This window comes from Tripterygium wilfordii, chromosome 7, assembly GCF_013401445.1.
Source record: "Tripterygium wilfordii isolate XIE 37 chromosome 7, ASM1340144v1, whole genome shotgun sequence".
In the NCBI taxonomy this organism is placed as follows: Eukaryota; Viridiplantae; Streptophyta; class Magnoliopsida; order Celastrales; family Celastraceae; genus Tripterygium; species Tripterygium wilfordii.
Window position 1 is genome coordinate 7,174,470 of NC_052238.1, and position 27,254 is coordinate 7,201,723.

A 27,254-nucleotide genomic window follows, 5' to 3' on the forward strand; every position below is an offset into this window, starting at 1 on the left:
TCAGGATTTAATCCAAGCAGGACCTTTTACGCTGTCTGATAAGAGATTCCAACGGTGGTGGAGAACATGGCTCTGATGGTGATGGTGGTAATAAACATAGATCACAAGTCTTCGGAAGCTTTCTCTTGTTGTTGATGCATCTCTCTTGGTTTCCGTCTCTGGTCATGTAACCTTTCAAGCGCTTCACATCGAACAACTTCACTGACTTTAAAATAAATCCTCTACTCCTTCTTCCAAGCATCTGTCGATTCGAGTCACTACGTTCTCAGATGACCTGATTTCCACCGGAATCTCTCTCAAGGCAGACGATTCCTTGATTTTCTTTAGCAACTCATCTCCTGTCATTCCAGGCATACAGTAATTGGTGATAATTAGATCCACTTTCAAACTATCAAACCCAACAGGACAATTATTCTCCTCGTCTAATCCCAGAAACTGAAGTATTCTTATTCCACTGTCCACTGCAGTTACTTTACAGGAAGTAATCTTGAGCAACCTTTCAATGACTGGTCTATTAACAAGGTTGTCATCGACAGCCAAAACGTAAACCTCCTCAGAATCAGACATAAAATGATCCATTCCCACTTGATCAACAAGAAAATTAAGAGTCAATTTCCTCACAAACTGCCCCATTATATTTTTTTTGTTGTTCATTTTCATTGTTTTAGCAATTCACAACTGTAATCTTATACTATAAGGATGGCAAAGACATGAGTGAATTGGTGTTTTTTTTTTGGTTTTTTTTTTTTTCATGCATGACTATGAACTTATTTAGTTTGACAAAATGCAATGACTGTGCCTACGTGAATGCATGAGAGAAGAAACCAATAATGGAAATTACAATTAAAAATGTGTAAGACAAAACATCGACCACAAATGAGTAAATCACACAAAAATAGAATATGTCATTACACTGGGTAACCTAAATTTCTGGAGGTTTTGGGCATGGATCTAGGGCTTTATAAAGTGCTTGGGTAAGTTTATCTAACTATTCTGCGAGGTCCCAGATCATGTTGCTTTTAAAATCCCAACTATTGGGACAAAAGCTCCTCCCTTAACTTTTAAGAGAAGTCGATCCGGTGAGGATATCTTCCACTACCCATGCGGAGACGGAATCTCACGAGAATAGTGGTCAACCCTCTCTAATACTAAAGGTAGAGCCCAGCTGGTAGGCTACAGTGAGTGTAAATGTATGAGATGACAAATACTTTACCACAACAAAATAAATCAACATCTCTGACATATAAAGGAAACAAACAATTAATCATACAAGAAGAAGTAACCGTAGCCAATCAATTTAATCATATGGGCTTGACCCTCTTAGGTTTAAAAAACCTGGTGTCCCCAGCAGAGTCGCCAGTTGTCGCAACCGGGGTCACGACGCGGACCGGCGTGGGAGGATGAAAAATGTTTAGAGTCGCCACCAATTGATTTAAGGTGCAATTGGACACCGAAAAGACCTGCGAACCAGAGAAAAGGGTACGGGGATCGATTGAGTGTGGGGAAGGTGTTAGGCACCCCACAACTCCCGTTTGAAAACGGTTACCCGGATTAATCTAATGGCTATCTTATGGAAACTTGCTCTTTGCAAGGTGTAATTGTTAAAGTTTGAATTATTACTTTCATCACACTTATCAACTTATGATAGTGTTTGAAAAAGAAAGCTTGGAATATTACTATCAATTTATGATAGTTTTTATTTGAAAATAGGTTTAAAATAACACTATCCACTTATGATAGTTTTGGGAAAAGATTTGTAAGAATACTATCAACTTATGATAGCATTAAAAAAAATTGTAATATTACTATCAACTTATGATAGTTTTTTTTATTTGGAGACACACTACCAACTTTTGATAGATTTAATTTTAAAACACCAACTTATGGTGTTAACGATAAAATGTCCTACCAACTTTTGGTAGGTTTAATTTTGAACACCAACTTATGGTGTTAATGATAAAATGTCCTACCAACTTTTGGTAGGTTTAATTTTGAACACCAACTTATGGTGTTAATGATAAAAAGTCCTACCAACTTTTGGTAGGTTTAATTTTAGATACCAACTTATGGTTTATTTAATAAAATGCCCTACCAACTTTTAGTAGGTTTAATTTTAAATACCAACTTATGGCATAAATAAATAAAATGACCTACCAACTTTTGGTAGGTTTAATTTTAAATACCAACTTAAGGCATAAATGATAAAATGACATGCCAACTTTTGGTAGGTTTAATTTTAAATACCAACTTATGGTATAAATGATTATTTGGAAAAGTGTCATCTATCAATTTAACCTATTATTGCCAACTTATGGCAAATTCATAAATGAAATCAAATAAGGTTCATAATTCAAATAAAGGAAATCAACTTATGATTTCTTTAATTGAAATGACCTATATTCAATTTTAAGCCTATATATTCATAATCCACACTTGTACAAATAATCCAAATAATAAATGTCGAAATTATACAAATCGACATGAATAAGATAAATTACACAATATGGGGGGCCAAATATACACAAATTGTAATAAACCAAACAAAATCTTGAAATTGCTCAAGCCTCCATCAACTCGTCCAAATAATATCCAAGCCCGAGCCTCGTCCAACAAAACAAACATAAAGAGAGGGAAAAATAGAATACTCAAATGTAAATCAAGATTTAAATCGAATCAAGACCACATTATGAGATTCACACGTATCCAAACCAAGAAAATCAAATCCAAATATGGTCTCTCCCGCTTTTTCCAACAAGAAATAGAAGAAAAAAAATGCAAAGAGAAAGGGCTCAACATATTAGTATCGAAAACACTCCCAAGCATCACATATGTCCAAGGTGAATGCAAGAAACACCATGTCTATTCTTAGTCAACATCCGAGGATGCTAAAAATGAATCAAACATTGAAATCAAGTGTAAATAGAGCAATACTTGAGTGAAAGATATGAGGGGTATGAAGCTTCTACCAAAAAATCCAAAGAATCGGTTTTCCCCTTCTCTCCTTCTCTCCTTCTCTTCTTCTCTTCTTCCTCTCCCCTCTCTTCCTCTCTTCCTCTCTTCTTTTTTTGTTTTTCTTCACCAAAAGCCAAAGCCTCTCCTTTTTTTCTTCCTCTCTCTCACGCCTCCTCTCTTCCTCTTTTTTTTTTGTTTTGTTTCCTCTCTCTCCCCCAAACCAAAGTCTCTTCTCCCCTCTTCTTATTCTTTTTATTTCTCTTTTCCTTCCCCTTTTCACTTCCCTTTTTTTTTACCCTACTTTCGGCCACTTTATCTTTTCCTTCTTTTTTTTCACTTCCTTTTTTTTTTACCCTACTTTCGGCCACTTTATCTTTTCCTTCTTTTTTCACTTCCTTTTTTTTTTTACCATACTTTCGGCCACTTTATCTTTTCCTTCTTTTTTATATTTTTTTTTATATTTTTTTTATATTTTTTATATGATATATATATATTTTTAATATATTTGTTTTTATTATTATTATTTTTGTATTTTGTATTTTTTTGGCCGGACGAAAACCGGGTACTACAAATAGGCAGTATTGTTTCTCGGTATAAATAATTAACTTCTTCTAGCTCATTTGCTTTCAAGTAATTATAAGTTGTCTACTCATAAATTCTTGGAGATTCGTTGTTTTTGCCTTTGCCACCATTTTGGCAAACTACCAATTACATATAAGAATAATGTAGATGCTATCTCCATTGTTAAATTGCATATCAAGTTATGTGAATTTCAATATATGATTGTATGTTCGGCATTTTAATATGTTTGATAAACATGAAAATGTTACGTTTTTTCAGAATATTTTTACTGTGATAATCTAAGGGAGACACGGGTCATGGAGGAAAGTAAATATTTGCATAATTTCATCTATCGAACTACAGCTGCCTTCCATCAAAAAAGTAAAGCATCCGCGCAAAGGTGACCACAAATAAAATACATAAACTCCTATGAAACCAATAATAGAAGAACAAACTAATAAACCAATTGTCAAAATTCACAGGTCCCGCTGCAAAGCACGGGTCCCACGCTAGTAATATTTATGATAGAAGTGCTCTACCCTGTGGTTAACAACATTCAATTTTCAAGGAATCATAATTTCCATCCAAATTCCCAATTTATAAATGGAAGTTCCCAATTTATTCGTATAATTCTTATGTAACTCGTCATCTTTTACGATTTCTCAATGAAATCGATCTTGCTCCGTCAACATTTCTTGGCGTAAAAATTAACTTCTTTTTTTTTTCTTTAGAGAGATCTAGTGTAAACTTAGTAGTCTCTAATTAAATATGTAAAAATTATTTATTTTAAATTTTTAGTTTAAGGGTTAATATGTTATTGTATACAAAGATATATATGTAAACTACAAAAAATTAAAAAGTGATATAAGGATAGTATTTTAGTGGTGTATAGATAAAATTTCCCTATCTCAATAGCCATAGCGTTTGGTCTATTTTACAAAATCAAAATCACAATTAAAGGAAGCTTACTTTATAATTGGAATTATCCCAACACATGACATATTAAAAAATTCAACATGACAATCTTTGACAAAACCGAATTTATTGCCCAAACCTCTTTTCTTAGAAAATAAAAGTTGAGTTAAGGTTGGGAGCAATTGTGGATGAATAAAATGTCATACATAGTAAGTATGATAGATGACACAAAGAGTTAGGACCTCATAGAGAACTGCCTAGCATCAACCCAGGTAGGATTCAAATTCAAATAAAAAAATTAGATGAAGATGAATCATCATATCACAACAATTTCAACATCGAGCTCAAATCAACATCTTATCTTAACAGACCCAACAACTAGGGCTAAGAACATCCCAACAAAATGCTTTACATCGCTTATAAAACAAGCGTCCCACCTGATACGAGGTACACACTAAGATTCACGACTTAAAACTCTTGATTCAATCTCTAAGAAAATTCTGACTTAAGTGTCAGAGTGTCCCCAGGCCATGAATTGCCGCCCAATCTTATTTTTGCAAGTACCAAGGTTAGTCATCCACGTCGCTCCTTGGCATCAGGTGTTGACGACTAAAGTCATGCAGAAAATTGCATCAACATGTACAATATATAAGGTTATTGGAAAAGTATTGTTAGAGTCAGGATCTTTGATGCAGTTGTAAGAACACTAGATGGTATTTTGTGGAGTTTGATCTCTTTAGGCACATTGGACACGTAAGGGTGCAATTATTCAGTCGAAAATGATGTGATTAAAATTACTAGCAATTATCGCCCAGGGTGTCCCTTGGAGGGTTTGGAAAGCAATAGGTCCTTTCTATTGGTAGTATGTGCTTGTATAGTTGTCTTTATGTTTTCTTAGGTTTTAATCTTGTTAGTTTTCTTTCTGTCTCTAGGTTGTTGTGCTTCGTCTACCTTCGGGTAGAGAAATTGACCACCTGCGATGCTAGTGTATTGGTAGTTTTCTAGTACAAATAGGTCTTCGACATTCTTCAAAAAAAAAAAAGGAGTCATCATGATAATGAAAGTACTACCACCTCATTCTCAAAATATTGTTTTAAGAAAACGAGAAAAAAAAGAACATTTTTTTGAAAAACTCGAGAAAAAAATGACAGATTGCCTTGGAATTTGACCAAGGATGTGTCTAGGCAAGGATTTTGCACATCTACAAATGAAGATGACATTGGCGATTGTATAGGGCAAAAATCATCCACATCAAAATCTACATTATAAGTAAGGTCCATTGAAGCCTCAATCGACAATACTAGACCCATGAGAGGCTTAGTTGACTAGCCCCATGGCCCAAGATTCGGTTGACAAATGCTAGACCCACAAGAGTCTTAGTCGAGCCTAACATTCCCAAAGCCCAACTACCTTGACAACTAAACTCACAAGAGTCTTAGCCAAACTCAACAAAGACCCATGAGAGTCTTGAGTCCAACCCAAAATGCCCATGAGAACCTGGGCAGCCTACTAATGAAGCCCACGAGAGCTTCGGTCTACAAGAGGGCTCACATAAGAGTCAATGTCAGCAGGCCCATAGGGGCCCATCTATTCTATGAAGACTCAAAGCCATGTTGCCAAGGAAGCTCTTGCTTAAGTCCTTGGGCTCAATCAAAACCCAAGACCTATCCGTACGGTCGACAAGTGCATGTAATGTAGGGCACTATAAATACAGGAGGACCCCTCCTCGTTAATTCTCTAAACTACTTGGTATCTCTCTCTAAAAGTCATTCACTTCTCTTACTAAATAGTAAATATTACCTTTATCGTCAACTGACTTGACCGTCAAAACTTCTCCAGCCGACACCACACCACACCGGTGTCCAAGTTTCATAGTCACTTATAGTGTGATTTTGTAGGTTGTCGAATGCCTCGATCGACTTACAAATTGATTGTAGATTTTCGAGTATACAGCCATTTTGTAGATTTTGTGTTCACTTTGGTGCCAAACAATCCAGTGCAGTACATGATAATTACAATCCCATCAAGGGCTCATGCCTTGAAGAATAAAATAGCCAGACGTTCTAATTAAGAAACTTTTGCATGCCAGGAAATTATATAAACATTGTAAATTGTTGATCCCAACCAAAGCGATGGTACACAGTTTCATCAATCTATTTTGAGAATGATTGTGAGAGATTATTTCATTGGATTAATAAAAGGTTGGCATTATAAGTTGTAATAGTAATTTTTAAAACGAGACAAGAAGCTCCATCCTTTGTCAATAAGTAATTAACTTTCTGTACGACTTGCATGTGTTAAGCATGCCGTCAGCGTTCATCCAGAGTCAGGATCAAACTCTCCATGAAATTCATAGTTGCCTTTGGGGGAGACATTCATTCCTAAGAGACGGTTTCTTGAACCTGGATTGTTGCCCGAAGATGCGTCGGAAAGAGTTAGAATTTGCAAGGAAATTGTGTGTTCTATCTGTTCATGATGAGTTTTATTAAATTCCATGTAATTGTGTCTCCATCCTCTGTTGATAAGTAACTAACTTTCTTTTGTCCCAAATTTTTTGCCTAATCATTTATTTGTCGATAAATACACAAGAACAACATAAGGACTTGGTCAGTTCAGTATTTCAAAGTTACATGTACTAATTAGAGTAAAGAAATGGCAACAGCTGAGGTACTGATAATCAGTATAAGCATGATCGCTGAGCCAAAAGAGCCGATCAAGGAACCCGAAGTTCGCTCACAAAACAAGTCGAATTGTTGGCAAACTGCAGGCCAATTAGCATTAACATTCCCCTTATGAGCCAAGTATACAGTAGCTGCTGCTGCAGAGGCCCCTGCTGTGACTAGAGCCAGCATTGCCTTCATAAAAAAAAAACAAGAATCATCAGTAATTGCTTGATGAATAAGTTAGTGAAATTCTGCTATTTATAAGATCCATACCGCGTCGAAGGTTAACAAGACAATCCTACTTTTCTTTGCAGCACTCTTGATGATGTGAAAGATAGATAATGGGAGAGAGAACACAAGATATCCACATACGATAGAATTCGTGATCACGAAGAACCTATTTTCAGTGCAAACATATTTAGTATTCACTACTCTTAAAGCTTCAGATTATTGAAAATTTGCCTAATGACGACCTGCTGCTTATAACTTGCACGAATTTATCAGAAAAAAGAAAAAATGGATAAGCAAACCATGGGGATTGAATACTTAACGTGAACGCGGGGAGGTCATTATACTCCGCCCTGAATTGGAAATTCTGAGTGATAAAGGGAAGCGTTTGATTCGTCGTAGCCATGGCTATGGAACTTGCTAATGTTCCCGCAACAGCAACAATTCTCAGGACCAAGTCTAGTACTGAGATTCCTCTGTGAAGGCGCAGCGGTGGTGGACGTGCAACTTCCCCTGCCTGGACTGGCTCTGTCTTCGTTTGTTCTGCTGGTGTTTCTGACATTTTTGATGCTCTTGAGTTGTGTGAGTTTTGTTGATGGAAAATTACCCCAAATGAGCCAATTTTATACTAACAAGTATGGGTAAGCAATCTTGGATTCTATTAAAGAATCCAACAGGAAATGCACAGTTAGAGTAGGTATTTGGTTTGCCAAGCTTTGTCAGTTAATTGGCTTTTGACTACTAAAATATGATCTTGATATATGTCTCTCTTTTCCCAAAAGCACCTCAAAACAAAAGAAACTACAAGTAACCATAACTCTAAAAAACAGGGAAAAAAATAAATTGGGAATGCTCCTGTCCCGAAGACTAGAACTCGAAAATTAATCGAAACGACAGAACATGAAATAATTTTCCAACCATAACTTGCTTCACAAGCATTATGTGTGACTGATAAAACCAAAACTTACTTCATTCACATCAAATGTTCTTCATCATCTTCAATTGCTTGCTGGTCTTGTGCAACAATTGTAATCATCATCATCAAAGATCTAGCATTTGAGCATGAAATAGAAGTGTAGCCAAAGACAACTTGCCGATCGATCATCCCGAGTCATCCATCCCAAGAAAGCGAGCTTACCGGCAAGTCATCCTTGGCTGCACTACATTACTTCAAGCCCCACATGATAGACCTTGAATGATACTTAAATCATACTTACACACACCCTCTTCTCTTCCATCATTTTGAAAGTAATATATGGAGTGACTGATCAGTTTTTGGGTAAGGCACTCAGAAGTAGTTTCACACAATTCGAGAAAATCTGACATTCAGAATTCTTTTTTGGGCTATATCCCAGTTTTCTTGCAGGGTATATCTATAAATAAAAGGACACTACGATGCAAAAAAGGGATGGGCAGTGCTTTTGAAAATGATGAATGGTGATATGGGTTGTGATGCATCCATGTGTGCTTACATGATTTTTTCCCCTGATGTCAAGCACTCTCATTTTGAGGTACAAAAGTTATAAGTCGGTTGCAGCTTTCACTTCATTTTTTCTGTTACATGATTACCTCACCCACCTAACCAATGCTATCATACTATCAATAATTTTGTTTGTTTTAAAAAACTCATATTTACCAATGAGAGGTGATTCGGTTGACAATCGATTGGGTTAGACATATGTGTGTCCAATGTTCGATTCTAACCGCAAACTTAATTCTATACAGTTTTTTTGGTTTTTTTTTTAAAAAAAAAACTCATATTTGATTTTGTACAAGGCCCAAAAACAAAACACCAAAATCTCAAAAAATGATGAGACGTAATCAACTACTGTAAAAAGCATCAACCAATTACCAGCGCTTTAGCTCAGAACAAAGAAGCAAAGAGAGATGATAACATGGCTGCCAGCCTGCCACCAAAGGTAAGTTTGCAGTGCATATATATATATATATATATTGTTTTAAACAGAAATTTATGATTAGAAATTAGAGCTTCTTTTCAAAAATTTCTTTCGAAGCCATTGAAAAAAAAAAACAAAACATAGAAGATAAATTGATTTGACCTCAATCCTCTAGTGCAAGCAGGCCACTGATCATATCTATCAACTTCATGGGGACGAACTAAGTGGTTGCTATGTGCTAACTAGGTGAGAGAAGAACATGAAACACGAAGATATAACGTGAAAGCAAAAGGAGGCACAAGACTCATTGGTTCTGCTTTTATGGTTTTTCAATGAAATCAATCTTTCTTTGCAAAGTTTTTTGGCATGTAAACTCTATTTTTTCCCTATAGAGAATTGTTGTGTATATTTAGTATTTTCTAATTCAATATGTGTAAATATATATTATTTTTTATTTTTAATAAAGGGTTTATATGTCATTCTAAACAGCGATATATATGTAAAAGAAATTTTTTTTAAAATGGTGTAAACTTAATAGTTTGATGGTATGTAAATAAAATTTCTCCTAACTATAATGCTATATATATATATTATCAATATTTTGAAAACCAAACCAACTGATTCAATCGATGACCGATGCTTAATCTGGTCCGATCAATGTCATAAAAGTCAAATATCTAAATAATTGTTGAATTTAGAGAGAACCAACCGCCAATCGGATCAGTTGAACCCGTCAATTCTCTCATGGAATGAAGCGATGTTTCATTTTACAAAAAAAATTGTGCAAAATTGAAATGATGTCGTTTTAGAGGCACGTACCAACAAACCCCAAATGAAACCTGGCTCCCTCTCATCTCCAATTCTCCCCTAGTCCCCCTTCATCATCATCTCCCATAGCATCTCTGCCTCTCTTCCTTGGTTCCACCAGAGCACCACCATCAACAACACACCCTAGTCTCCGCGAAGCCCCCCACCAATAGCGCAATCGCACATCAGAGTGTATCACCTCTGTAATGATGAACATTATTTGCACCCCATTTTTTACTATGTACACCACACTCTAGTGTGTTTTTAAAATGTTAATGGGGTGTACTTAGTAAAAAACGGGATTCAAATAATGTTCATCCTCTCTAATTGTCTAGGTTTTTTATTTTTCTGGACGGGAGCCAAATACTTGATCCTAATTTATATGCTTTACCTAATTTTTAAAATAAAAACAAAAAATAATCACAAGTAGCCACTGCCAGCAATTAAAGTTAATCCACATCAGCATCCATGATTTCGGTGATAATTAAAAATGAAACATGAATACATGCCAGATTAGGCTCTTTAAAGCATGAAATCTCACCAAAGTGGTGATTATATTGGTCGATTACTACTAATCATATCACAATCTAGGCAAAAGAGGATCTTATAAGAGCAAGTCCAATGCACTACCTATTATAAGTAAAAATTGGTTTTAAGTAAGACTTTTCTTGTTTTGTTGCTTCCAACGGGTAACCAATAAACTTACCTATTTGTGAGTTTCAACTTTTGCTAACTCAAATCTCGGGTATATGTCGTCTTACCTATATAATATTTTAACAATTTTTTCTCTCTCTTATCTGTATCTCCCTCGAACTAAAAAGAGTTCTCTCTCTTCGTTGCCGCTCCCGCGATACACTCTAGCCGAAGATCACCGTTCGTGAGAGAGAGTGAGGTTCGGATCTGAGTCGACTGAAGAATGAGAGAGATTGGGATCTGAGTCGGCGGAAGAAGATCCATAGCCGAAGACCTTCTCTGAAGACGAAACAGCTAGTATATCATTCTCACATGTCCGATCTACTTGCTCTGCCGATCTTCTACAGGTCTGTCTACTACCTCTTCTCATAATCTTTTTGTTTTGAGTGGTTCACCTTCTTCAATAATGTTGGGGATTTCAATTTTGTGTGGGTACTGTATGTGGGTGTTGTGAAAATTTGCAAGCGTACGATTCGCACAATAGTAATAATGATAAGTAAGATCGTTTCCCATGGAGATTGATTGAAATTGACTAAGTACCAATTATGATTTACCCTAAATTCTATTTCAATAATTGAAAATTGATGTTGTAATTAAACTATAACTAGCAGCTAGAAATTAAAACGTGAGCAATTAAAAGTCGGTAACTTGAAATCAAGAGAAAGAGTACTAGGGCATCTAATTTCACCATCACCAATCTTACTCTACTCCTTTGGTAAACTAATTCTAATTATTATCCATGTTGACAGTCAATTTCCCTAACATATTCAACACTCCATTCCTGGTTATATTGAAAGTACCTTTACTAGCAATTTCTGTTATTCCTAACACTCGAATTCAACTAGCAAAAATCCATTAAGCTCTATGGATAATCATGTAGCAACCACACAGGCCATGCCCCTATATTCTTATGGTTCATGCAACCTATGACATCTATTGTCAGAAGCATAAATCTAAACATCTCCTTCCGGTCTCAATTCAGAACAACAAATCATTCAAATATTGATAAGGTATTTGAAAGCATTAAACACACAAATAGATGCTCAACATGAAAATAATAACTATGAATTTGCATAACCAAAATTATAGAATATTCATGGCTCGGCTACATTAGAGCCCTAGTAAGAGGGTTTAGCCACTCATATTATAATACAAGCAAACTAAAGCAAAGAATCCCATAATTCAAGAGAACCAAAACACAAGAGAAAGCTGAAAAGTTGGGATGAAATCTTCACATGCTCTTCTTGCGTCCCAAGAGCTGTAGAGATTTCAATGTCTTCTAAAGGTAACCCTAAGGACTCCTCCCTGCTCTATGATTTCCTTCAACCGTGTTTGTCTCCCTTTGACTTTTCAGTTCAATCACGTAAAGCTTCCTGTTGTTACCAAAAAGTGGCCCAAGGTGATGATTATTTACAGGTGTGTCAAGGATTATAATTCCTACACTAATGAAATGAAATGCACCAAATATAAATAAGACTTCTATCTAGACAATTGAACGAACTATCTTGGAACCTCAATAGTTCTAGGTTTTCCAACTCCACTGAAGTGCGCTTTGTTGAGATTGAAATGAAGAAGACTAACTAGACACCAAGAACAATTTACACAACAATGGTTGGCATTGAAACTTTACAAGAAATAAATACCAGAGACTTTGGAATGAACAACATCATATTTGCTCGAAATTGACAAGGATTTGGAAAAGTAATTGAAATGCTAGGAAGCTTGAAAGTGCCTTTGGGCTTGAGTTTTGTTGTCTGTTTGACTGTTTGTGTGTGTTTTTCATCTGTCTGTCTACCATCTTTCATACCACCTGTCTTGCACGAAATTCTCCCCCATAAACCATAATCCTACTGCAGTTAACCCTCATTTGTGCCATTTTCTATCAGTTTGAAGCCACTACCACCTCTTCATGTCAGTTTTCCCTTAAATCTCTCATAGGCTGCCACTTGGTCCACCTTGTGGTAACTGACATAATCTCCTCCACTTTACATGGGTCACTTCCAGCATAACTCCAACTGGACAGTTATTACAATTGGGCTTCTCTTCCTCAATTATGGGCTTATGGGTCATAACAATCCAAATCATAATAGGTAGCACAATGAGCCTTGCACATGTTCTAAGCCCATTAGGCCCAACATATTTTTGGTGACAACACTTCCTTTAACGTGTGAAGCTTCCTTCCGTTAATAATCTCACGTGCAGAACTCCAGCTTCCTTTGATGCACCACTTAATTTGTCTCAAGTGATTTTATTTCCTTCAATGACTTAAAGTCAAACAAAACATAATTCCAATCAAGCAAAAGACCCAGCCTCCAATATTGTCTCTACTCTTGCTTAAGCAACAAGTCTTCTTTTCCTTATTGGTCTTGAATTCATCGTTGTGCAAGCATTGAAATCATGGGCTAATGCAACCTTTTCCACCACTTTTGTACAACTTATTTTGCAAAACAAACCCACAATTCTTTATGCAATAACCATCTTAATTCAAATGAAAAAGAGACAAAACTAGTGTAAGGTGAGGTATAAAAATAGATAAAATATGATGCTAACAATGGGTCTCCCACCAAAACGGTGACACAAAAGGGATTGCACGTGGTGTCCCATTTGACTACTTCAACCTACGATCCTCAAGTGCGTGCATTGAAGGATTTGAGAAATATTGTTTCTGGGTATTAAACAACTTCGGATAAAATAAGGGTTTAGGGATTGTAATCTGTCTATATTATGGAGTTGTTTGGTCAACACAGAGATTGCATTTTATTGATCCCAAAGGCTTAGGTTATCCATTGAAATAATATGTTAAATTTGTTCAATTATTGTGTGTGAGGTATTACATCTAAGAGTGAGCAATGTTCCTCGACCCTGTGTTATAATGGACAATGAGTTTGTAGTTTTGGTGTTCATGTTGATTGTTCAAGAGTAGACAATGTTGGTGTTTTGTTATTGATATTTATTGTCACACAATCTGCTATCTTTTATGAATTGAGAGTTAACTTATTTTGATTTCCGGAGACCCGTGAAAAATGGTATAACCATCCTTGAATTTTTTTCCTTCGATGCATCTTTCTTTGTCTTGCATTATTCTTCGTAGATGGATTCACAAAAACAATGCTTATTACACAAGTCTTTTAAGTGGAGGATCAACCATCGAAGATCCCTTTCTTACCAATGAGCATAGTGACCCTAATGAGGATAGTCCTACCGTGCCTCAATTCACCAATACCCCTTCCATTGATAGGAAGGGTCAACGGGGAACCAACTTTGCAATTGAGGATAATTTATTGCTCATTTTCGCACATCTTAATACTAGCTTAGATCCGGTGCATGGAAACCAATAAAAACTAGGCGCCTATTGAGAAAGGATTGAAAATTACTACAATAAAAACAAGCAAGATGCGAATATCGTCCGAACCAAAGTCTCACTACAGCATCGTTGGAGTACTTTACAAAGAGAAATTTAACAAATTTTGTGGATATTTTGCGAAAATAAATGGAAGACAGGAGAGTGGAGTGACTGAACAAGATAAGGTATTAATATTTATCAATAAGCAATTCCTTTGTTATCTATCTCACTATCAATCATGGAATCTGTTGATTGTTCTTATAAGCAATTTATGCTTCCTCTGCATTGGTTTACATGTTGTGCTTCCTCTACCTTTGTTGAATAAATCATAGAATGGTATATGAAATGTGTGGTGGTTATTAAATGAAATATGTAATGGTGAATAAATGTTTGAATGGTATCTGAAATATGTAGCCGCGAATAAATTATGGAATGATACCATAAATGTGTGGTGGTAATTAAATGAAATATGTGGTGGTGAATAAATCATGGAATGGTAGCTGAAATGCATGGCGGTGATTAAATTTTTGGTATCCGAGAGGTGGTGGTGATTAATTAGCACTTCAATTATTATTTTTTAAAAATAATTATTTCGAAATAATAATACAAAAATATATTCATATAGAATATCAATATTAATTTTATTAATTTATATTAATTATAATGATGACATTATTAAAATTAAAACAAAATTAGTTGCATTTGTTATAATAAGTTAAAGTTGAAGGTAGTTAAAAATAGTTATGTTGGAAAATATTAAAATATTTGATGTGATGTTAAAATGGGGTATGTAGTTGGAAGGATGTTAGAAAACTGGTAATCTAAAACTGTTTTTTACTTAAAATAGGGGAAATTGTGTTACTAAAAATGAGTAATGAGTTTGACTTGCTCTAATGACGTTGGATGGGTATAATTAAGGGATAATTAGCAATAACTCCATCAAAACTAATTTTAATTCTAATAAGTCACTCAAATTTGTTTTAACCCATAATATCCATAAGTTTATAAGATATATTCATTTTAGAACAAATAATTTAAAATATTTTTTTATTGATAAAAGTATCCTCTTAAATTCAGGACCAATAATTCCGGGGACTCTTGTCGCTACGTTTTCCCTACACAAACAATTTCAAGGTTCGCATGCGCAAGTGTCGTCACGCATTAAGTCCCATTTCTTTGCTAAAAGAAAAGCTTACGTCACGTTATGTATTAAATTTATTTGTATTAATTCATCCGCATTATTTGTTGGTATTTTGTTATGGCTAATATATATTGAAATTTATCAGTACTAAATATATCTGTGAGATTTGTCATGTCGGAATTATCAACAATATATCTTGTTTGAAAGAGTTATCATGTTGATTTATAATATATAATTTTTTTTTCAAAATTCATCATGTATTTTGAGAAATAAATCGTTTTGAAGTTTCGTTTGAGAAAATAAAAAAATAAAAAAAATGATGATGTCATAAATGTGTGTTGGAGAAAATATGGGAGAGAAAATCAAGAAAGACATCGATACACTCCGTAATTTTATCAAATGAAAAGAGACATATAAGTAGTGATTGCTCATTTACCAATTAATTCAAGTTTGGATATAAGTTATATGTCCAAAAGCTGGGTCGAAACACAAAATTTTTGTCTGGTTTAAAACAGGGTTAGGGTCTAAGCACATAAATTTTGTCTGATTTAGTTGTCTGAACCCTAACTTAGACTATATTATTATCCGATTTAGTTGTCCTGATTTAAATCAATCTGAGTTTGGACATGTAAATATTTTGTAAACACGCGCTATTGTCCGATCTTGAACAAACCTGGAACCGAATTTTTGCCACCCAACATATAAGTATAGTTTTGAAACTCGGACCAGCCCACCGATTGAACCGTAAAACCCACGAACCAGGAGTCTCCATGAGCCGATTCACTTAATCAGACCATTTCAACATTGAACTGGAGTAACCCACGATTTAAACCGTAAAATTGATCAAACCATGAACTGCTCGGTTTGCTACAAACCCACTGGTTCACAAAATTAGCTTAACTACACAACTTTTTTACTAAAAGCCCACCCAAGAATAAGCTAGGCGGAGCCTCAAAAGCCCCCCCATCATTTTTGTGAGGCCTGCACAGATTACTAAGGTACAATTATGCCTTGAGAGAAATGACAATTTTTACAGGAAAATTATCCCATCAATTGAGATTTCTTGTCGATGTGGGACAAATAAGTTATAGAAAAGTAGCTTTTCAAAAGCTGCAGGTTTTGAAAATTTTTAAATAGACTTAACTAATTTTCTTTTCTTATACATATACATATACATATACATATATATATATTATATGGTACTGATACTATTTACGATATAATATATATATATATATATCAATACTATATATACTTGTATAGTCTAAATTATTAATTACTATATACTATATAATTAAATATTTATTATTTTATTATTTAAAAACTACATGGTTCAACCTTCATCGTGACGGTCAAACCTCGAAATCCTTGACCTTTCAACCTTGACGGTTCGATGCGTGGGTCGGGTTTAAAAACTATGAATATAAATAGGAATTGCTCCTATAATTAATTATTTTGACAGCTACGAGGACCAAAAAGACAAAACCGAAAGAGTGGGGGGTCCCATGTGGAAATAAACCCAACACGGAGGTTCAGCTTTCATTGTCTCAGAGCAATTAGTAATCAAATTAATTAATAATCAATCAATTATTATCTCCGGTTAGGGTTTCATTCCCTTCCATCTCTTCCACTATCCGTCTCCACGAAGGGAAATGCATTTCTTCCCATAACTTTGTATTTATTCCTTCTTCGTCCACGCGACTGTAAGTCATCTAGCTCTCTCTCGCGCGCATCCATACATGTGTAATTTGTTTCTGCTTCTAGGTTTTGCATTAATTACGCTATTTTTCTTCAATTGTTTACTTCGTATGTGTGACTCCCGAAACAAGGTATCAATGGAGCCAGTCAGTTCACTGTATAGTGACTGCTGCTCAACGGACTGGTGTGGTTTCCGAGCTGACCAGTTGAATTTTGCTGAAGATTGTGCCAAATGCTCTGCACTGGGTTTATGACCTTTAAAATACCTCTTTGCCTGTGTGAATTTTGATTGACTATGTCAGTTTTGCTTTATTTTCTGTTAATTGGCATGATCAATAGTTTTTTATCACGGGCTAGATATGTCTTTCCAGTGTGCTCAGGAATTTTTGTTTAAATACTCGTTTACAAGTTTTTGGTTTGTATCATGTCTGTTATAGTTTGTATTGGTCTTCTTTCAGATAATGTTTTCTGGTAGGCGCACTAATAAAGTTTATAACAAAGATTGATTGGAGAAGTTATATGCCAAGGATGTTGAGCATGTAGCATAGGCAATTGTAGTTTGGAAACTGCATATCTCCAAATCGGATGATAGCCAGTGGCATGCCTTATAACTTATAAGATTGAAAGCTACCAAGATGTTAGTGGTAAGGTCTGTTGAAAATAGCTAAAACGGGGTCACTTTGTTGTGTGGCCGCAAGGCCACATGGGTCAAATGCTGCCAGTAGGGACTGGTCCGTGGGTCCACATGAGCCGTACTGGCGAACCAATTCAAGCTTCTCGCCACCCCCATCGAGATGGGATTTTCAATTTCAATCTGATGACTGGCAGGATGGTAGTCAGCTGCATGGGTCTTTTACTTCATCAAACAGTAAAGAAAGCAGCAGATGGATGAAAAGCAACCATCTTTATGGTCACCATTATTCATCTGATGATACTGGGCTGTTTTTGAGTAGTCCATCTGACCTTTCACAGTTTCCTCAATGGACAAGCCCGGCAATCCAGGAAATCAGCATTGATGAGGATGAAACTACAAGAAGGAAAGGTAATGAAAGTTATGTCAGTGTCCTATTGTTAAAGATCTGTAATACTAATTGGCTAAGTTTTATAATAGATTGTTCTTATTCAAATGTGGCCTTGTTTAGTATATTATTTTATAAATTACAGGAGCCCTCTGTTTATGTCTAAGAAAGAAAAATGGTTTTTAGCTTAGATGTTAATTATTTGCATCTGTGTCTTCTCAACTTTAGCATCACTAGTTCTTGTTAACATGAATATGAGGTTGTCCTGTTAATATCGAGCAATATTTTTATTGTTTTGATTGGACAATCATTATTTTAATGAGTTTTGAGTAGCCATTTTTTATTTAATACTAAAAGTGTATTAAAGGGCACCAAGGGGGTGCCATCCAAGTACGAATTAGAAAAACTAAAAGAACTTTGAGTAGGCCTTGTGGTATGCTTTTTGATGCAAAGTCTTGTTAGGAGTTATGACACTTTGTCTACTTTTGGAATTCACATGTGAAATAGAAGAAATTGTAAATTTTTGTATACTTAATATTGGAAAAATTGTGAATTAAGAAAACTTTTTTTTTTCTTGAAAAGTATTTTAACACTACCTTAGATCAATATATAAAGTTGTTTGAGGGTGAGTAATGGTAGTTCTTTCTACTTTAAACATTTCCTGTTCTTCCTACTTTTATAGGTGGTATAGATATGGATATTTTGTTGCCCTTGCCCATCATTTTCTTCTTTTATACTTTGGGCTATGATTTCGTCTGCTTTGCTAAGCAATTGCTGGAATTTTTATTTTATTTTATCTATCTATTTGCTTTATGTATTAGCCAGTATCGAACTGTATTCTGATCAGTGCATAAGTGTACGTAAAACAGAACTGTCTGTCTAGATTCATCTATGTATGTGTGGTTCCATGTCTGTGTGTGTATAAATGTAGGAAAGCTAGCCATATCATGAATGGGAGTACAGAAACATTTTAAGATTTGTATACTGTAGTATGAATAGTTGCTGAATACTACTTGTTATCTATGCGAGAAGGATGTCTATTATCTCCTTTCATTTTTTTTTTAGCGGAAAAGAATTTTATTCAAAAGACACCTAGTGCTCCAAAGGTTACAGTGAGGCAAGAAAGACAGCCCGAGAGGATTGTACAAGGTTTAGAGTGCGTTGGAGTATTGCATATAATTGCAATAAGAACATCTACCGAATGTTCCTTATTATCAAGGGTTCTCCTATTCCTCTTCTTCCTTATCCACCAAAGATTGGAACCAGCTGTAGATTCTTCTCTATATTTTGTTGATGGGGAATACATGTGGCCATTGATTAATCTTTAACAGTCTGTTGAGGAATCCTAGCCAAACAAACAAAATAGCAGAAGATCCTCCCAATTTTACTGGATCAAGGACAGTGCAGAAACATATGATCCATAGATGCAGAATTAGCCTTTCAGAGGATATGATGCAGGAGGACCATTAATATAGGCTTTTATAAGTTAGTCTATTATTGGGTTAATTTTAAGTAAGTTTCTTTTAGTTTTCATACCAAGGGTATTGTCGAAATTTCCAGATATGTTGGAATTTCGAATTTAGTAATAGTTATTTGTTTTGAGAGTCTTTTATTAGGTTATTTTGTTAAGTCGAGTCCTAGTTATAATTGGAGTCATATTAATTTACTTTTAGGGATCCTAGTTTTATTTGAAGGAAGTTTCTTATGTAATTAGGATTACTAGGAGTCTATATATATGGATGCAAGTCAAGAATAAATAATAATGAGAGTTTTTATACAAATTTGCTATAGGAGAGATTCCTTAGACACGCTCGGTGAGAGGCTGAGAGGGGAAGGTGAGTTTATCCAACCCTACCTGAGAGATTCAGGATCGTTTTTGTTTGATTCAAAAAATTCAAGAATTTTGGTTCCATATTCAGACGAATCAAACCTGGAATTGTGAGTTTATGTCCTAGGCTTCTTAATTTTGGGCTTAATTTGGGATTTAGGGTTTTGGTTGCTCAATCCTACACAAATTCTACATCGGTAGTTTCAAAAACTACATCAGTTGGTATCGAAGCATGGTTCTGAGCAACGTACAATTTCTCTAACTTGTTTTATGTTAACAAGGAGTGACTTACTTAGGATTTTGAGATTGGGCTGATGACTAAACTGTCTTTTGAGGGGAGAAACAGTCCTCAGTTGTAACGCTAGAATCTATTGCAACATCTATTAGCTACGTGGTAAAGAAACTGAATTGCACTGCAGAGCTTGTAGACCACTTGTGGAGCAAATCTTTTAGTGAGCCAAACAAAGAAGTTAGCTTTGAGAAAGAGGGACCAGGCAGTAGCAAAAGGGTTGCTGAAGGAACTCATCTACTGGAATTTCAGGACAAAGTCAGTCATAACAGAATGCAAGAATCGTCTAGGAGGCTTAACTTTGAGACCTATAATGAACCTAGAGGGAATTTTAACCGTGCAGCCAACAAGTACGTGAAGTTAGAGATACCAGATTTCTATGGTTCTACTGACCCATACGTCTTCACAAAGTGGCTAAAATCACTCGAAGATTTCGTCAACTTCTCAAAGTTTCCTGAAGATCAGATGGTGTTATTTGTCATTCTGAAACTTAAGGGTGAAGCTAGTGACTGGTGGCAGAGAGTGGAATCAGACTATAGGCGTGAGAAAGGGTTTAACATCACAAGTTGGGAGCTGATGAAGAGACTATTACAGGAAAAGTATTCACCACCAAACTTTCACAGAAAAGTTTATAGAAAATATGCAGCCTTGAAGCAAGAGCCTATTTATATAGCTGAGTACACACAACAATTCTACAATTTGAGATCTCAAGGACAAGCTATAGAGGAAAATTTTGCAGCTGTGGCAGAAACTGAGTTCAGACAACTTAGAGTAAATAAAAGTGATGCCAACACTGTACAATCAGCTACTTTTTCTGAACAAAAGATTGAACAAGAATGCACAAGTACAGAAATTGAAATTGATGACATTGGAGTTGAGGCGGAAAAGATGTTTACAAATCAACTATCAATCCAATCAGGCGTCATTCCTCAAGATTTACTTGTTCAAGATGATAAAAGGGTGAAATTACTACGGACCAAGGCTGATTTTGAATTAGTAGACCCAGAATCAACTTACCAGCACATCATGGACAAGAATGATGCCTCAGAAAAAGGGAAGAGCACATATTGAAGCATTATTACAGCCAGCTGTTGATGCAGAAAAATCTCCAAAGTTGCTTTACAATGAAAATCTACTTCAAGAAAACAAGGCTGGTGAGGAAGCATATTTTGATGGGCAAGAAATTTTGATGAAAGATACCACTGGACAACATTTTGTCATCCCAAAGATTTTCCAACCAGATCTTAGAATCAGTCTTAGAGGGTTGAAAAGTGAGTTTTTGTGGAAAGAAGTGGACAACCCCGAATTGTTACCCATAACAGAATCTGATTTTAGATTAAGCTTACAAGAAAGTGATGACAAGTTACAGATGCTTAAGATGCAAGGACCTAATTTCAAGATTCAATCTGCCAGTCAAATCAACTTGAAGGAGCCTATAGAATTTATTGAGTTTGTCATTCCAGATAAGTTTATTGGCTTGAGTGAAATTAGGGACGACAGACTACAATTTTTGGAACTAACACCAAGAAGAACTAAGCTTTACAATGTTGAAGGTTATGAAGATTATGGTTGTGTGTTTTTGCTACTTCGACACTTCAGAATTCGAGGTCGAGTTTATTCCTATGGCTGGATTTGTGAAGATGAATTACGGGAACGAGCTAGCGCCACATCAATAATTATTTCTCCATTTACTCGCCGGAGTCGAGTTCTTGAGGGAGAGAGGAAATTGATGCAGGAGGACCATTAATATAGGCTTTTATAAGTTAGTCTATTATTGGGTTAATTTTAAGTAAGTTTCTTTTAGTTTTCATACCAAGGGTATTGTCGAAATTTCCAGATATGTTGGAATTTCGAATTTAGTAATAGTTATTTGTTTTGAGAGTCTTTTATTAGGTTATTTTGTTAAGTCGAGTCCTAGTTATAATTGGAGTCATATTAGTTTACTTTTAGGGATCCTAGTTTTATTTGAAGGAAGTTTCTTATGTAATTAGGATTACTAGGAGTCTATATATATGGATGCAAGTCAAGAATAAATAATAATGAGAGTTTTTATACAAATTTGCTATAGGAGAGATTCCTTAGACACGCTCGGTAAGAGGCTGAGAGGGGAAGGTGAGTTTATCCAACCCTACCTGAGAGATTCAGGATCATTTTTGTTTGATTCAAAAAATTCAAGAATTTTGGTTCCATATTCAGACGAATCAAACCTGGAATTGTGAGTTTATGTCCTAGGGTTCTTAATGTTGGGCTTAATTTGGGATTGAGGGTTTTGGTTGCTCAATCCTACACAAATTCTACATCGGTAGTTTCAAAAACTACAGCAGGATATTAAAACCATCTTTGATTAATGCTTCTTATCCATATTGTCTTTAGTCTTTCTAGAGGCTCATCTTTCACCAATGGATGCATAGAGTGAAAATATATTTTGAAAGTGTCTGCAGACATATAGATTTTGACATTGTGGTCTCAAATTTCTGCATTCGCATTTTCTTTTTTGGTATGGCTTAACTGAAATTTCTGCAGTCACGGTGACATTCTCTTTTGTGCCCTGTGAGTCATAATTAGTAATATAATTGCAGGCTTTGTGGAAACTTATCAAACTCTTTGGTTTAAATCCGCATCTGTGATAGCTTGTAGGGACAATGATTATATATGGTTACTCCATTGCTAAAACTCTTGGGGCTTTTTTTTTAGTGGTTATATCCACTTTTTTGCCTTCCATTGTAAAGTTCTTTTCCCTTTCATGTGAAATTATTGCTGGCATACAGCTAGGCCTATATTTCTAATGTATTCTGATAGGGTCGTGCCCATACACGCTCAGCACCCAAGGCCCAACCGACACCCACCCATATGGGCCGGCTGTACCCAAGGCCTCTCAACCCATGTTAGAAATCCTTGGGTACTAAGGGAGGCTCATACCTCCCCCTATAAACAACACCTTAGCTCCCACATCTTCCGATGTGGGACAATCCTCTCATATTCTTGGCTAGATATGTTTATGACTAAAATCAGACTCACCTGCATGGTTTTATTTTAGACAGAGACATGATGTGTTTTCCTTAATGACCTAAAAAATCCCTTCTGCCAGTATTTCCTTCAATGGCGCTAACGCATGGGTCCCTAAATGACATCTTCTAGTTCAAATCAAAACCCGTGATAGAATTTGATACCATTTCTCCCTAAATCACGAGCTTTTGATCAACAGAAATTACAGTGAGACTGAACCTGAATATCGCAAGAAACCCACTGGTATCTTTGATAAACAGAAATCGATTCCTTCCCCGACTTTTGAAGAATCAAGGTTTAAATCATCTTGTGGCGTTACTCTTAGTGGTAGGTGTTATCAGTTGCATGCTATCCAGCATTTGGTCTTCTTCACCAAATTTCCCACATGTTGCAGGTGCAATCTGCAGCGATTCCTCATCTACCACCGCAGCAGGGTCTGAGAGTGTTGTTCCTGAATCTGAGTGATACTTAAGTTATTGGAAAGGAATCTTTAGGTGACTCAGTGAGTGTTGAAATGGAAGCCAATAGCTATCATTCATGGATTGAGTGTACTATTTCAAATGTTAAGCTTGGTGAAGATTTATTTAGTGTTGATCTCGTTAGATCACTTTAATTGCACTTTAATTGCACCGTGTGACTCATGGATTTTCTCCATTTTGTAAACGCATGGTCAGACTATTAGATATGGCCCGTCTAGACGTCTGACCTCACAGTTCCTCCATTTTTTAGTCACTCCTAATGTCGTGCTTGGGACCCACCTATTCTTATTTAAGTACGGATACCTCCACCCTCGTGAGCTCGTAGTCAAACTGGAAAGAGTTAATCAGAGTTGAGATTTTGCAAGTTATCATTCATTTATGGATTGAGGATTTGAGGTACTGCCTGGTTGTTTTTATAGGATATGAAAGCCGGGGGTTGAGATAGAGAAGAATCTTTGAGCGTTGCGGTGATCAGTGACATGGAAACCATCCACTATGGCTTACAAGACTCTCTTTTTTCCATTGAATAGAAGCACTCAAATTCTGGGCTGCTTTGGTCCAATCTTTGACGAGTGAACCCCAGATACCATTAGTCACCGGCAAACCACTAGTATCATTTTTTATACAAAATACATGAGTGGATATGCAAACCTAGGGCCTATGTGTTTACAGTTGGCCTTAGTCCCATTCCAGATTGTTTTCACTAGGGTATGTGATTTCTGGTCTTATTGCAGATTACCATCAACATTGACTCATGGCAGTATTAACAGAAGTGTTTATTAGATCATTTAGGGAAGCACAAATGCTCTCCCTGTCAAACTAAAAACGAAGGGGGTGTCTCTTGTTTTAGTAATGAATGTAAAGGATCTAAGTGGATTTTAGCCCCCTCCCCCTTCAATCGCCGGCCACTGGCGGCCAGTCTGGTTTTTAAAACTATGGTTGAAACTTATAATCCATAATTCTTGTGGGATTTCTACAGAATTTCAGTTATTTTGACCTAAAACTAATTTTAGTTTGATGCCATATTATCTTGTGCAATTTTTATGATATTCAAAAAAAAAAAAAACTTTCTGCAATTTTTATCGCCTGTATTGCTTATTTTATTATTTTCATTCCTCTCTCCAATGTTTTTAACATCTTAATTCTTCTATCTGATTGAATTGTTTACCTAAGCATCCTGATATGAGAGAGAGAGAGAGAGAGAGAGACGTTAATGTCCACTTTATGCTTTTTTACATGCTTCTATGAGTTGATCTGCAGAAGAAATGTTGATAACGTCTGTTGTTATTATCTTATTTTATGTTTTTTTTATGAACAGAAACAAATTGAATGGAGAAAAAAAAATGAATCTTCCATAGAAACAAAGTGAAACTTTGATATGTGCATTTCTTATTCATGTTAACATATTTGTGTTTCACTGTTTTTTTTATCGGGGTTGAAAAGGAAATAAGCAAAATGAATGGGCAAAAGTCTAGGGTTGGAAAATGGAAAGTGTTCATTTTTTTTTGCTTTTCTTATGGTTTAATTTACCACTGTTAAGGATGATAAATTTATGCTTTTATTACTTTTATCAGATGTGTAAGAACACACTTTTGGTAGGAAACTCCAATGATCACCAAGTTGAATACATCTCATCAATTTGGGATTTTGTTTAAATATTGTCAGAATGCTAGGATTAGATCTTTAATAAAGCACTTGCATGTTGTTTTGGATAATTAGAAATCACATTTCTCAAATGATACAGGCTCTGCGGAATACTAATTTTTGAGATGCATTTTGGGAGTCATTCATGAGAATTATCTAGTTTTGAATCTTGAGGGACGGAGTTTGCAATATGGTTTGATACTTTTTTCAGTTCATCATAGGGTGTCAGATTCAAGTCTTTTCTCTGTTGTTCATGGGACAGAGTTTGCCATTTGATTTATTAATTTCAGTTCATCATAAGGTGTTAGGTTGAAGTCTTTTTCTCTGTTGTTCATATCATCAAACCCACCATACTTCTGTGCACTTTAGTCATACTTTTCTAATGCTCGCTCCTTTTTATTTTTTGCTTTAGAACCCAAGTCAAGATATAGATCAATAAATACATTATTGTCTAAATGTTCTGATTGATCTCCCTTTCATAATTTCTAGATATGGTTTTGCATCAGTCACGCTCTACTCCTAAGGCGGAGGTATTGTAAGCTCATCTTTGCATCTTTAGTTACTGTTTAGCAGTGTCATTGGTTTCAAATTTCTCAAAGGGATGACATCTTTGCAGGGAAACTCTAGAAATCTGGATAGTGCAGGCTCCACTTCTTTTCGTTCAGACAGTAGTGAATCCGAGTCTGCTGTAAGGACGAGCTTACCATCTTATCAAAGCTTCTCAAGTCACCGGTGCTGCTTCTTGTCCAAACCTATTCACCCTTTCTCCTTCCCCAACCGAACTCCTAGAGGAGCTTCAGACGCCACATCTGTGTCAGAGTTTGATACTACTCCACATAGAGATTCCCATCCCTGTAGCAGTGCTAGAAGCAGTGCTGAGTTTGCGGATGTTTCCGAGGCATTTGAATGTGAAGTTCCAGGCCGAACCTTTACCCCATCAGATGGTTTTAGATGTGGACTATGTGAAAGGTTTCTTTCGCAAAGATCTCCCTGGGGATCTCGTCGGATTGTGAGAAGTGGAGATATGCCAGTTGCTGGGATTCTATCGTGCCGTCATGTTTTTCATTCAGAATGTTTAGAGCAGATAACACCAAAAACTCACAGGAATGATCCTCTTTGCCCGCTCTGTGTCAGATTGGAGGGGAATTCCCTTGACGAGTGCTTAATTTCTAGGTTGAGGAATAGTTTCCCAAAGCTAAGGCCATTTGGTGATGCTGGTCCATCAAAACCTTGGGGATGTACGCAGATGGGAGACTGCATGGAAGGAGCCTTGCGTGCTCCTCCAAGCAATACTACATTGTTACTTAACCACAACCATTTGAGGAAGAGCCTGTCATTGAAAATTAATTCAAGCAAAGAATTCCCTGGTAAGTTGAAGAACAATGGTCCATACTCTCCGCAGATGGTCGATGGAAAGTGTGGTTGATCAGCGACCACTTTGTTGCTCACAGGCAGCAAAGGGGCCTTGCGTTACAGGTTGATGTTAATTGTAGATGGAATTCTTTACAAGGTTTAGTATTGCTTCAGCTTTACTGTTTGCTGATTGATTGAATATCTCAAAAGAGTTCAGTAGATAAGGACATGTCATTTACTGATGGTAAATCTGTCTGGACGTTTAATCCTACCTGCCTTCAGCATTCAATCTGGGTGGCTGGGGTGTTGAATGTCTCATACACTGATGGAAGGTTTGGAGTTTGGACAGTTTCTTTCAATTTTGTGTGCCAGGTCATCCAAATCTTAATTTATAACATGCTGTGTGCTAGGAAATTCTTCTTCGCAAGGCAGTAGACTAGGCATTTTCAAAATGGACCTAAAGAAATGGGACAGCCTCCATGTATTTGTATTCTGAGTACAGTTGCAGGCCTGACCCAGTAACATAAATTTGTTATACTGGTTGAAAAAGTGAAACTAGAGATGAGAATTGGCATGGGAGTAGGGGTGGCAAAATTTTGAATTTGTCCAATCCAGATTAAACGAAGTTTGGATATAAGTTATACTTTCAAAATCCAAGTCCAAATATAAATTTCTGTCTAGTTTAACATAGGGTACGGATCTAAACGCATAAATTTTGTTCGATGTACTTGTTTGGA

General features: G+C 36.0%; 2 protein-coding genes across 2 annotated transcripts; one reads left to right on the forward strand and one right to left on the reverse strand.

The window, feature by feature from the left end:
- Window positions 1-7,040: 7,040 nt before the first annotated feature.
- LOC120002110 (casparian strip membrane protein 1-like) lies at window positions 7,041-7,889 on the reverse strand. Its single transcript, XM_038850704.1, has 3 exons — window positions 7,643-7,889; window positions 7,365-7,488; window positions 7,041-7,283 (listed from the first exon to the last, which is right to left on the reverse strand). Exons 1-3 carry the CDS (start codon window positions 7,879-7,881, stop codon window positions 7,068-7,070), a joined length of 579 nt encoding a protein of 192 aa, XP_038706632.1. The 5' UTR covers window positions 7,882-7,889; the 3' UTR covers window positions 7,041-7,067.
- A 9,658-nt stretch (window positions 7,890-17,547) lies between these two features.
- On the forward strand, window positions 17,548-26,876 carry LOC120002111 (the record flags this gene model as incomplete). The annotated part of the gene is made up of 3 exons (XM_038850705.1): window positions 17,548-17,941; window positions 25,654-25,694; window positions 25,781-26,876. Coding segments are annotated over 3 exons (1,245 nt in total), but the record flags the coding sequence as incomplete, so codon positions are not given.
- Between the last annotated feature and the right edge of the window lie 378 nt (window positions 26,877-27,254).

Coding starts and splice junctions, on each gene's coding strand:
- LOC120002110 (XM_038850704.1), bottom strand. CDS start 7,881: ATGTCAGAAACACCAGCAGAACAAACGAAGACAGAGCCAGTCCAGGCA. Junction 7,489..7,642: donor AATGACCTCCCCGCGTTCAC/GTTAAGTATTCA, acceptor CACTGAAAATAG/GTTCTTCGTGATCACGAATT. Junction 7,284..7,364: donor TCTTGTTAACCTTCGACGCG/GTATGGATCTTA, acceptor TTTTTTATGAAG/GCAATGCTGGCTCTAGTCAC.